The sequence below is a fragment of the Adelges cooleyi genome, unplaced genomic scaffold (assembly GCF_023614345.1).
Source record: "Adelges cooleyi isolate 19-005CV unplaced genomic scaffold, UGA_ACOO_1.1 ACOO_flye_CR_arks_rails_tigmint_CR_PRNA_23, whole genome shotgun sequence".
NCBI classification, from domain to species: Eukaryota; Metazoa; Arthropoda; class Insecta; order Hemiptera; family Adelgidae; genus Adelges; species Adelges cooleyi.
This window is the reverse complement of record NW_026095893.1, coordinates 15,873,399-15,887,303: the sequence shown is the minus strand read 5'-3', so window position 1 is coordinate 15,887,303 and position 13,905 is coordinate 15,873,399. Positions and strand designations below refer to the sequence as shown.

At 28.3% G+C, this 13,905-nt stretch overlaps 1 protein-coding gene across 1 annotated transcript; it reads left to right on the top strand.

Moving 5' to 3' along the window:
- The first annotated feature begins 6,236 nt into the window (after window positions 1-6,236).
- Window positions 6,237-8,834, top strand: LOC126835938 (uncharacterized). The gene is made up of 4 exons (XM_050568827.1): window positions 6,237-6,279; window positions 6,453-6,524; window positions 7,578-7,809; window positions 8,551-8,834. Exons 2-4 carry the CDS (start codon window positions 6,462-6,464, stop codon window positions 8,832-8,834), a joined length of 579 nt encoding a protein of 192 aa, XP_050424784.1. The 5' UTR covers window positions 6,237-6,279; window positions 6,453-6,461.
- The last annotated feature ends 5,071 nt before the right edge of the window (window positions 8,835-13,905 follow it).

Sequence of the window (13,905 nt, the reverse complement as noted above, 5' to 3'; positions counted from 1 at the left end):
AAAAAAAAATTGCTGGTTCCACAACTATCATACCTGCAACAGTGTGCACTATAGACTCTGCCGCCATACCCACTCGACATTCTACAAAAAATAGTTTTCTCTAATATATAATATTGTCAAAGAAGAATAAACCGAAACCATATCATAAATTATAATGCATAGCTAATATTAACGTTATATTATAAAAGTATTAAAAAAAAAATAGATAATAGTAGTTATAACAGGTAACATATGAACTTTGTATTATTTTTTTGTCATTAACAGTATAAAAAAATTAAATCATATAATTAAAGAATTGTATTCTGAAAACGGGTAATAACAAAAATAAATATTTTACCAATAACAATATAATATATAAGATTATATATATATATATATATATATATATATATATATATATATATATATATATATAATAATTGAAGGTTTGACATTTGGACAGTTATATAAACAACGTTTAACAACGCCAACAACAAATTAACAAAACAATAGTTATTACTTACAATAAATTAAGTCTTTTTTTTTTATAAATTAGAGTTCCTTTACATTATTACACAAATGTTTCAAGTTGCTTTTAAGATAAATTTTTTTTTCGAAAAACTCATCAGAAAGTTATAAGATTTAGGCAAATTCGTCAATGTTTTGTTTGAATTTACGTACTGTGTTTATTTTTTTATATATATAGTGTATCCTAAAGTTATCTCAGGCCGAAACCGGTAGTTATCATAAACCTAATATTGTAATACTCTAGTCTAATAATTACCACTTTTACAAGTTAATTTTCAAAATTCTCTTACAAATAGATTATGGACACTTTGTATTTTCATGAAAGTTAAAAAAGTAGCATAACAATTTGTGCCCTACCTACCACAGAAATATTTCACACGCTTACTATTTAATTACTAATAAGTAATAAGTAATAAGTAAAATAAAATAAGTAATTACTGATAAGTATTAATTTGTTAAAATATTAAAAATTATAATTATTTTGAGTAATAAAATCAATATTTGTTTTATTTGTATTTTTCAACCTGTTTCTTAAAATAAAGTCCGTATTAAATTTATATACCTATTGTGTTTATTTGAAAACATTCTTTTAGAATAGGGGAAAAAATATTCCCAACATGCAATTTACTTCTAAATGAAATGGAAAATCAAATTTTACCAAGACAAAGATTTTTATTTTTTTCTTATTTTAATACATATAAGCATCATGAATATAAACTGTAAAGTTTTTGTTTTGTTGAAAATTTAAATTAAAAAAAAAAAATCCTTATGAACTCTTCTTACCGTTGAATTGTGATAAAAACATTTGGTTTGGGTGTCCAATTCTATAAAAAAAAACAAAATTTATCAATTTCACTCAATTCAATAATATTTAAAATGCGGCGACATTAAAAGTTAGTGGATAATTTTCTCAAAATTAGAGGTCACATTTTAAATCAAACAAACCAATAAGTCCACTGGGCATCAGAATCTCACGAGTTGTATAATTACTGTGAAATTCATTAATGATGAGCCCATGTATACATGTTCAAATTGTTTTAATTCTTAGAAAGTATTAAGTAAGAGTTTTCTATAATTTTATACATCGGCACGTGTGTTTAATTAAAAAGTGCTACCTAGTTCAAAAGTAAACAAAAATTAAAAAATAATGTTTTAAGTATTGTTTAACGAATTCATACCTTGGCCATAACACGAAAACACAATTTTTTTATTTTAGAAAAACACTTGTGTGATTTGATGTTTCCATTTCTACTGTTTACATTTCTCTACATTTTTTTTGACGTTCAAAAGACTGTAAACATTATTTAGATACCCATATTGAGCTTCCGTTATAATAATGTACACCTAACGACGACAAATACAGGGTCTTTAGAATTTCATAAATCACCTGACGATTTTCTGAAATTATGAAAAAACGACTTATGTGAATCCTATTTGGTTTATGGAATGATAAACTCAATGATATTTTAAGGTTATTGTAATATTTTCCCTTTCGGTAAAAGGATTTAGAGAGAGATGATTTTGGAATTCCTACAATAATTGTATTGCATTTTAACGAGTATTTCAAATTGTTTAGTTAGATAAATTGGTTTATTATTATTATAGAAATATCCACGTTTGAAATAATAGGTTTTGGTTAAATGTCGGTTTTGTTGATACGTCTAATAGCTTTGTTTTTATTCACTATTTAAAATTCACTTTTTTTTGTTTTTATTTACTTTAATAAAACTTATTTAACTAAAGTCTAAAAAGAACCTAAAACATAAAAATTGTTTATAAGTTACTAAAAACATTGATTACAATGTTTTATGTACATTAATTATTACTATATGTGATTTAATATTGCTCTCTGACTCTATAACAAGCATGAGCTAGAAAGTATTACAATGATGTGTTTTTATTATTATTTTTTTTTTTGTGTTAGTAGCTGACCCACGATATCTTTTAAACCACTGAACCGATTTCTTCGTGTAGCAATTCTATAGATAGAAATCTTACTTGTCAGGTTCTTTATTGAATCAAAAAAGTTGATCCCTTCCCCTTCAAAATAAAGAAAAACCCCAAAAAATTTATATATTTTTCAACTTAAAATTACAACGGCCCATAACTTTTTTAATAATAGTCTTATTAATTCTAAATTTGTATAGAATATGTTTTAAACATAAAACTATCGATAAAAATTGATAAACAAAAAATATCATAAGCCCTTTCCCTTAGTAGGGATAGAAATGTTTTCTTTATTTCACTTTTTAAAGTAAGTTTTTAGGGATTTAGTTCTGAAAATTAGACCGAAGGTAGATCTAGATTGGAACTAAAACATGTACAATTTTCTCAAAAATCTGAAGTTAAACTTTTTTACTATTAGGAAATAACCAAAGAACAAGAGAAAAATTACACTTTAATCGTAGTCCGCTTCCGAAAAAATAATCTTAGAGCGACGGCGCGGCGGTCTCGACCAAAAACATCATTAACTCCGTTATTTCCCCAAAATTATAAATTTCTAGATATTTGCTACAATTTAAGATTTTGATGCTCTTTCTAACTTTTATATTAAGCGATTAAATAAAAAAACGCACACATTTCAATAAAAAATGATAAATACTTTACAAATAATAACGTTGTCAATTTTAAGGTTTCTAAGTATGTGTTTTTTAAATATTTTCGGCGAAGTTAAAAAAAAAGCAATGGGAAAAAAATATCTAACCTTTCTGGGGGACAGAGTTTTTGATATTTTTTTTTTTAGGTTATTTAGGATATATTGATAAAAAAATGTTTAAAATTTGGGATAACAATGTCGAAAGTTTTTTTTTGTGGCAAATTTTACATTACTACTGTCGTTTACTTAGTGAACAGATGTTTGTAAGCTTTTAACGTGTGCGTGTTTTTGTTGAAAATCCAAAAGAATTGGTGTCAAATATAACCGTCAATGGTGGAATCGAAGACACTTTAAAAATGTTGGCCTGTTTGTGGTCTTTTAGTTAGTCTTTGTATACCGATTAGCATTGCCTTCAATTTCATTAAACAAGTTAAACAAAACTAAACATTTCAAAATGAAAATTCCTATTATTACTGAGGGAATTATAAAAAAACACAATGTCACTGGTCGTGTTTCCAGTCAAGATAAAAACCATCAGTTTCGCTAAAACGTTTTTTTTTAAATTAGTCCAAATTGGTACAAATTTACAAGGGATTTTCTCTATATGTAACGTAAAATATACGTAGACAAAATTAAAATTATAATAGATATATAAAAGATAGAAATGGAAACTTTTTCATTATTCATGTGTATCATAAACAACACATTTTCCCCCTATATGTTCATACTTTTTGAATTAATTGCTTAATAAAAAAAAATATATGTTTTAAATAATTCTCTTAACAAAAAAAAAGGAAGTCTGCTTGCCAACGCCGACTTAGCAAGCGTTTTAATGTTTTTTTAAATTAAAAATTACATCGCACGCAATGTGAAAAATTGGTATTTGTTTGAATACCAAATTTGGTTTTGTAAAACACTGTGTGACGTACGAATTCAATTATTATTAATAATTACCACGAACATTTAAATTCCTGCTATGATACTGTTTTAAACCAAATTTTATCGTTGCGTAGCATTATTTTGGCCAACAACTTGTAAAAACAAAATTGTTTTTCTCCGTATACATCAATAAATAACTACCATAATTTTTATTTGTAAATGTAGACGTACGTGCATCAATATTCGAAACGAATAAAAACACAATATTGACATCATTTCGTTGTTATAATAAAAATGCTTTTTAAACCGTATATTGTACAAAGAAAACTCATTAAGAGAAAAATTCAAATAAGGGGAAATCGTGATTACCAACATTGATTTAAATCTTAAATATTTCAAGTGTCCACATAAGATATACAATTTTAAAAGCTTGGGTAATATTTTATTAATTTATTTCGACCAGGCTGAACACCTACCTGTTGAAATCAAGTCAAAGTGAAAATGACTCTTTTAATGAATACTTTTTGGTTAACATTAACATATTTTTTTTAACATTTTGTTTATCTTTTTTAGGCGTATTGTTCACTATTTCACGTAAGTATTATATCAATAATCTTCCACAAAACCTTTTATTTCAATTATTTTTATACATTTAGTTTGTGGTTAGGTTAGCGTAGGTTAAAGTATTTTCTTTATTTTTGAAACGTTGCTTTTGATTGTATAACAAAAATAGGTGGTTTCAAATTAAATATTTTTTTAATAATTCTAGGCTATAGTTTATTTAAATTGAATATAATTTGCAATGCACGGATCACAGTACAATGGGTGCTAACAAAAATATAGATCATATAGGTGTGTCACATTTTTGTTAGAACCACATTGGACTAACTAGACAAAGTGGGGGTAGCGAAGAACCGTCTTACCATCTACAATAGAATCCGATTGGTTATCCTATTTAAACACAATATATTGCAAAAGGGGTGTTACTTGCAATTTAAGAAAATGCGAAAAGTGGAGGAGAGTCACAGAACTAACTACATAAAGTCAAACCGATCATAAACTGTAGTAGTGATTTTTTTAGTTTCTCACACATAACTTAATCCATAAGGTTTATCAAACAACTACAAAGTAAGTAATATTTAAAATTATTTTTCTTTGATGGTATGTTTTAGAGTGCATTTATCATTCGAAACTTAATTTTTACTGCATATAATTTAAACTAAGTTTATTTTTTTTGTATTATTTTATTGATCGATTAACTCTGAATAAATAGTTTTATAATTATTAAAATCTTAGGTCGAAGTAATTGTGGAGTGTTGTGTAATTTTTATCTGCCCGCAATACTCAACCGAACTTGCCCTATCGTCCTGATTTCAAAACTTCATTCATTTTAAAAGTAATTATTGCAGACAGGTTACCAACCAGTTAAAATGTTCTGCAATTTACCATTTAAGTTTTGGAAGTAGGTAGCGTCATATACAATCCGATCACGGATAACAAATTTTATTGTTTAACTGGAAACTAATATTGATAATTTTGCGTTGCTGAGTAAATATTATAAGTGTATAAAACAGTCAAATATTAATAAAAAAATACTTACATTTTATTAACTCATTAATGAATGGGTATTCGTTATTTGTATTTTGAGTTATAGTTATTCTTCTATTAGTCTGTAATACACAATTGATTGTTGAAGATTTATCATTTCATACCACCATTATTAGGCATTTTTGTCGATAAAAAATAATAAATATTTTTGATTTTGACATTTTTATGTCTTTGCTTTGGTACATACACGGAATAATCGACACCGGTTATCATAATGAAAAAATTAGCTGAATTATCTGATAAGATAAAAGAGATAAGAGATTAGAGATATGTTTTTACTTTGGAACACAACCGGAAAAATCGACACCGACATCGAAAATTTATCCTTATATATATCCTTCTATATCCTTATATCCTTCTTATAAGGATGGGGATGGGGTGGGGATGAGGGTGTGAATGGGAATGGGGATAGAGATGTTACATTTTTCAAATTATGTGTTCTCATAACGAACAATCTTGAATGAATGGTTAAATTAATTCAAAACAACCAAGTGAATGTTTTGCCAATAATTCGATTAAGGCCAATTATTAAAAAACTACTAAACATTTTTGGCCACAACATAAAAATAATATTCACTTACCTTTCGAGTACCGTGGTTACCATTGTTGCAAACCAAGTGTTTATTTTGGGTTAGTAACGAAAAATATTTCAAGTGGTATCAAGGCGTACAAGAACGAGACATAAAAATGTATCCCGTGGTGTTGCGGACTCGTACATAAGCTGTTAAAATATAATATGTGATACCTATGTATAAACCTTTAATAGAGCCTTGCAAACATTTATTATTTTTAACCACCATTATTAGGTGGTATATTTGTCGATGAAAAATAATAAATATTATTGATTTTTGTTTTGTTATAGGTATTTACCATGAACTCAAACATGCGTTTTTGTTGTGTAGTGTTATTTGCAATTTTTTCCTTTGGTCTCATCGTAAGTGCAACATTCTATATATAACATAACAAATATGAGTATTGTTCAAATGTATAAAAAATTATTTGTACTCGTTTGTTTTAATAGAAACATATATATTTTTACAATGTTGAAATAATAATAGTAATTTACTTATTATCCGTAATAATATAATTTAACTAAAAACGACTGCAGTGATCATTAACATCATGCAAACTATTTAGGTATACTAGACAATCACTAACTCCCAGAACCTCTATAATTTCGTACCCGATTTTCTTGGACTTATCTTCACTGAAGCTGCAAAACTATAATTCTACTGGTATTTGAGGACAATCGTCAAGAACTATAATAATACTAATAGCAGGCTTCCGTTAACCGTTATTTATTCGTTCAGTTCAAAATGATGTTCATGAACGTTAACTAGGAATAACGTTATAACTTTTTTTACCCCGAGAACGTTATACCGAATAACGTTTTAAATTTATTTGATCCGAGAAAGTTATAACAAAAAACGTTATAACTTTTTTTAACCCGAGAACGTTATACCGAAAAACGTTTTTGGTTTATTTGTTCCGAGAACGTTATAACGAAAAACGTTTTAAACTTATTTGCCCCGAGAACGTTATACCGAATTTTGCTAAGTTAGGTTAGGTTAGCAAAAATATTGATAAAGAATAATGTAGTATACATTTTGACTGGTCGATAACCAGTTTTTGATCACTATTTTTGCTAACCTAACCTAACTTAGCAAAATTCGGTATAACGTTCTCGGGGCAAATAAGTTTAAAACGTTTTTCGTTATAACGTTCTCGGAACAAATAAACCAAAAACGTTTTTCGGTATAACGTTCTCGGGTTAAAAAAAGTTATAACGTTTTTTGTTATAACGTTCTCGGACCAAATAAATTTAAAACGTTATTCCGCAAAACGTTCACCAAACATATCCTAATATTATGTTATGTTCTGTGAACTTTATTATGGTGAACGAAATAATTGAGTTTATAACGTTATATTTCGTTACGTTACGGAACCCTGACCAATAGTACTAATACTATGTATGTACGTCTTTCAGATTTCATTACATGCTGCGTCATCCTCGGATACGCCTCCCGCGAAGCGTATTAAGTCCTCCGAAGAGGAGGTGGCGGAGAACGAGGTGGTGGGGGACAATGAGCCCTTGAATGAAGAGGCTGCGAGCGAGGCCTCGGCCGATAATGATGATCCAATAGAAAATATTAAACGTGAACTTCAGCGTGACCCTTATTTAATGAGATGTTTTCAAAGAGATGAGGTTACTAATAAATGTAAGTATCTAAATCATTATTTTGGTTTTTTTTTGTATAATACACAAAAGGTAGAGTAGGTTAATTAAATTGGTCCGATTTCCATTGTGTAAATACTACTGTTTCTTTTTTCTTTTTCTTTTTTTGGGCGCGGGTTTAGGAAACTTATATTTATATAATTCTCAGTTGAATTTAGAAAAACTTGTTCGTTAAAAAATATACATTTTAAAAAAGTTGCTGTAAACATGGTTTAAAAATATGGCAGTAGATTTAGAACACATACATAGTAATTTAAATTTAGAATGATGTATTTAAAAACATTCGATCAAACTATTTTATAATCAAGAAAAACTCAAAATATTTTGCTGGTATTGAATTATGCATTCTACCATCTACAGAATAATATTAATGATTTTTTTTTTGGAATTTTATTATCTAAAACCCACAACTTATGGTTGACTGTAAATTAATTGATGAACAGGCCAAGCCTGTTTGAAATTACTGTATTAAAAATCTACGTGGATTAATGAAAATCGGGGGTTTTTCCTGATTTATTTATGTTTTATAAAATTACGAGTCTGAACTTAGCGAAATGAGTAAATAAGAACAATTATTTAATGCACATTTCATTCATACTTAAGAATACCCTAAAAACTAAAATATGGCCCTGATCCTAGCAAATTTTATTTCATGGCACAGTTTAATTATAAATTATAAGGTATTATATTTGTTTTTAAAATGTTTTTTCATATTTGTGTACAGATATCAGAGAAGAATTGCATCCATTCTATTTTGATGTCGTTGAAGAAGCACAGGAATTTATAAAAAACGGTAATGAGGCCGAAGCAAGAAAAAATGTAACGACTGCAACAAAAGCTATGGTTCTCGGATTAAAGGATGATGCGAATGTGATCGTAGACGAAGAATCCGTGGATAATTTATGGGGAAATTATGATCTCAGACCCGATACAGAAGCGAGTATTCTAAAAAAAATAAAAGATGCCGTCGATAACTTTGTAAATGACGTAAACAAGAAAAATAAATAGAAAAAAAAATTCAACATTTATATTTTTTATTAACAATGTTTTGTTTTACATAAAGATAAACTTTAAATGATTGTTGTTAATGTTTATATATATTTAATGTTATTATTTTGTCATATATGAGATATTATACGTCATATTGTACACCATTGGACTTTTGCATTTTATTTTATTTTTATACGTAGTTCAATGGGCAAATACAATAGTGATATGCTAAAAATCATACCCTAGAGCATTTCATAACCAAACGTAGTTCAATAGCTCATGAATATTATAGTGTAAGAATGGTCACCACTTGCTTACTAGATACTTTTGGTGAGACATTACTAATATTAGGAAAAGTAACAAGTTAAAACTAGTAAATGCAACTAGTATTCCAATAAATATTTTGATTTCCCTTAAAAAACGTATGGATAAAGCCAAAAATACACCTGTACAACAAAGTCAGGAACGGGCTATAACTCTAGATACTTACCTGAAAAGATAGAGATGTGACCTAAATAATTGTATCGATACAGCTGGGAACCGAAAATACTAGTCTAGCGAAGAAAAACGTTGTGACACCACAAGAGTATGTTGTCGTAACAGAACAAAGATAGAGTAAAATAACTTACATGAAAATTACATAACACATGTTATTATTTTAACAATGCACTTACACAATATTATTCTGCTTATTTATTAGAACTTATATTGTATTTAGACCGAGAGGTCTTTATCCTTCGGAATTATCAATCTCTATTCACCCAGTGCCGCATTAAACTATATTGCCGCCCCTGGGAACATTTTCCACCTGTAAAAATTGTTTTTTTTTTTTAAAAGTTAGACAAGATTGTAAATTTATAATTTTCTTTTTCAACAATAAATATATGTATGTGGGGCGCATTAAATTTAAAGAATACATTAAATTTACTATTACAACATGTCCAGATGACCAGATTCTGCAATCAACGAAATTTTTCGTAATAATTTTTTTTTTTTTACTCATATAGTAGGACATGTGTCCCGTTTGCACAGAATCATATATTTATCGGTATTACATTTCCCCGCCCCGGTAGAACAATGACACAACTGCAATAATTGAAATTTTACAGGAGAAACAAAAAACTAAATTATTTTAACTAAGATGTTTTGGGATGTAATTTTAATGGAATGGCAATGCTTGGGAAATTATTACAACTACAGTAATAATAATATACAACGAAAATTCAGAGCATAAAATAAAACCTTACATATTATAGTTTGGAAACCCAAATTTGGGCCTCAAAGAGCAATCCAGTGATCACAGATCACTGGATCAAGCAGAGTTTAAACATTATGTTATCTTTATAAATTGGTCACAAATATAAAATAGGTTCTTTCTATGTAAATGTATTGTTATAATAACCCATGTATCGTTGTTAATAATATAATGAAATATTTTCATTATCTATATACTCACTCACACATAGCAACCTGGAAATTGACTACGGTAAAAGTGTAATTTTCCTCTTTTTTTGGGGGGTTTTACTTAATATAAAATAAGTTTGATTTCTTTTGAGAAAATTGTATATGTTATAGTTCCATTCTAGATAATATACCTTCGGTCTAGTTTTCCCGACCTAAATCCCTAAAACTTTGCTTCGAAAAGTGAAATAAAGAAAACATTTTTTTTTTCTATTGGAAACTGTTTAAATTTCACACAAATTTGGAATTAATTTGACTTGTTATTTGTTAAATCTTAAAATTGCGCCAAACAAGTTTTAAAAACATTCAGCCTTTTTTCCAGGAGGAGGGAGGGTTGTTGAAATATTCTGTACACACCCTACAAATTTTAGGCCTAATTTTCTGGCGTACGATCTGAAAATTAGTCTAATACAGTTTTTATTTGTCGCAATGTATAAAATAAAGGTATTTCTTATCGAGTAAAAATAAAAAAATAAAATATAATAGCACTCCGACTTATGGTAAGTTAACCTAACCTACCACTGTTACGGTTAGGTTAGGTTTTAAGATCACAGTAACACTTTTTACCAGTTAACTACCTCCCAAAAAATGCGCTTTGTTTAATAATCTCCTGTCAGATGATTCTCTTATCAGTTATTCGGGGATTGGACAATGTAGAAGCACAGAAAGAAGGGAATCTTAGATTTAATCAATCAATATGGTCAGACTTATATTGAGATTTAGCCGGTGATGCTAGAACTCTGATATTTCCTTCAATGAGTCCGAAACGTCGGCTTAAAACTAGTGACATGGATATAATACCTGAAACTCATCCGGATGAATTTTAACCTATTAACCAATTTTACCATAAGCCACTGGCCTCTGTCGTATGTGTGTGTGATACCATAATGTTGGTTTTTTTGCAGCGATGAAACGAAAAATCCTAAACGGACCATTCCTTTGGCAATAGTCATTTCTCTTGCATGTATTACCGTGGGTATGACCTCAATGTCGAACAAAGTACGCTTTGATTGAAATTAAAATTATTATATGTATAGATGTTTTTTACATCATTCTGTTAGGACCCTATCGCTCCGCTGCCAGTTATTGACGAACACTTGGGAATACCGTTTATCGAATACATGGTCACCGTAGGCGCCATATCCGTTAATTACGTATACGTAAATTCGTTTAACCAAAATTATAATAATAATAGTTTAGTGTTTACAGCATATGAGAAAATTTAAATTGTTCGGATGTCTACTGCAATTTAATAAGTGCCATTTTTCCTCTGCCCCGAATTTTGTACGTCATGTCCAGCGACGGACTTTTATTCAAGGTATTGTCCACAGTCAATTAAGTGTGTCCAATTATTATAAAAACTTAGAAATGCGATTATCTTAAGAGAAAATGAAAAGGTACACGTGTATTAATACAAAGTGTTTGTTTTATGACGATTTATTATTTTTTATCGATGCGCAAAAAGTAGTCAAAGAAAACGAATAACGCAAAATACCGACTGAAAACTAAAATATCTATTCTTGGGGTCTACAAAGTCCGATGAAGGTCGACTTTTTAAACTTAAATGGTACCATATACAAATAATTAACTTTTTTAATAAAGATTATTTTGCCGAAAATTTAGGGCGATTTCTAATAAAAATTGATATTTTTATTCTTTTCAATAACTGAGAAAAAAAGTAAATTTTTTTATAAATCCAGTCGAACAATCGATGACGTTAGTTGACGGTTAGTAAACTATACTTTTGGCGATGGTCTTTTTTTTTTTGCAACAGCTGCGACGGCTGACAATGCACACATAAAAAATTATACGTCTTTGGTGAAAATAATATATGCAATGGGCAAATTGTAAAACTTGTTACCTACATTTTTTTTTATGTAACTTAAAAAAAGTTGTTACAGTAAATCGTTTCAAAAATTTCTCCATCGTATTTTCTTTAATATTTAATATTACAGCATCCTTGATAGCAATTTAAAACATTTTTTTATTCATCTAAACCTAGGCATAAACAAAAAAAGATGCCATTCAAAATGGTTTTAAAGATAAAACAAATATATATAAAGTTAACTTTGACTTAGCATAGTTAGCATAGTTGCATTTATGCGGTCTATGAAATCGTCTCTTGTTGTCACGTAAACTTTTTCCTTTATGTAAGAAGTAACCCCCCAAAAAAATCAAAGGTCGTCAATTCGGGTCTCCTCGGTGGCAACACAATATCTGGTCTGATTTCCAGTCTGTCTTGTTATTATTTATTCAAGAAATATGTGATACAGTAATTATCCGATGGCATTTCTGTGATGTGGCGGTGCGCCGTTCATCGTAGACCACATTGTGTCCTATAAGGAATATTGGAAACTTAGTCGAGAGAAACGGACTAATAGGAAAGATTCTAATGGTGTCGGTTGTAAACTATAAGCAATATACATTTAATTTTCTTAATTAAAAAAAAAAGTTAGACTACAAATTGTTAAACAAATTGAGGAATTTGATTGGCGGTTTCAAAGACAAACCAATTTTTTATTTAAATAAAACTATAAAATAAAATCTGAGTAATTTATCATAATTTTAATAAATTTCTATTAAATAAAAATTCGATTAAGAAAATAATAAAACTATTTTATTGTTATTCTTGCATAAAATAAAAAAAGTTTTAATAATTTTATACTTAAAAACAAATGAAAAAAAATAATTAGAAACAATAATAGATTGCTTGAAATAAATTAAAACGATCGAAACTGATTAAAAACATTTGTATTGCCTAAAAAAGACTTCTATAAAACCCTTGACCGCTTTAAAACTGGGTAAACTCAAATTGTATGCATTGTTCATCGTTCAGGGAATAAAAAAAAAACAAATATCTGAAAAAAATATCTTAATTATCGTGGCTACAATGAATGTGTCTTGATTGTTTTATGTATATCATTGTTTATAAGTGCTTGACTTACACTAAATGACGTTTTTAATCATTATAAATTATTTAATCAATTTATAAAATATTTGTAATGATAAAACAATTTTTATGAATTATTTTATTGTTGTTAATAAGAAGATAATAATGAATTATTATTAACAAGCATATTGAATTATTTAAGTCCTTACAGTCGTATAAATATGCTTAGTTACTAAAGTCGGATTGAAACATTTTTTTTTATTTACCGCGGTAGCGCTGTTTGGTAGAATGGAAACCATTCCATGCCGCGCCGTGCCGGGTTTTAGTTATACCCAATTAATAGCTATCCATAAAAACGTTTGCATTATAGATACTGTTGATTACGATGTATGGGTAACAGCGACAACAAATTATTATAGACCAGACGATCACCTTGGCATGTAAAAGTGTAGTGAAGAGTTTCAGAACTTGATCTAAAAAAGTTCATTCACTACAGAGCTTTGAAGTTGTAAATCATAAACAAAACATTTCCCCCTGTATGTTCATTCTTTTTTAATTAATTGATTGATAAAAAAAGAAATATATTTTAAATAATTCTCGTACTATTAAAAAAAAAAAGAAAATCTACTTGCCGACGCCGACCGAGCAAGCGTTTTAATATTTTTTTTTGTCTGAAAAAATTTCAAAATTACATTGCACACAATGTGAAAATTTGATGTTTATTTGAAAACAAAATTT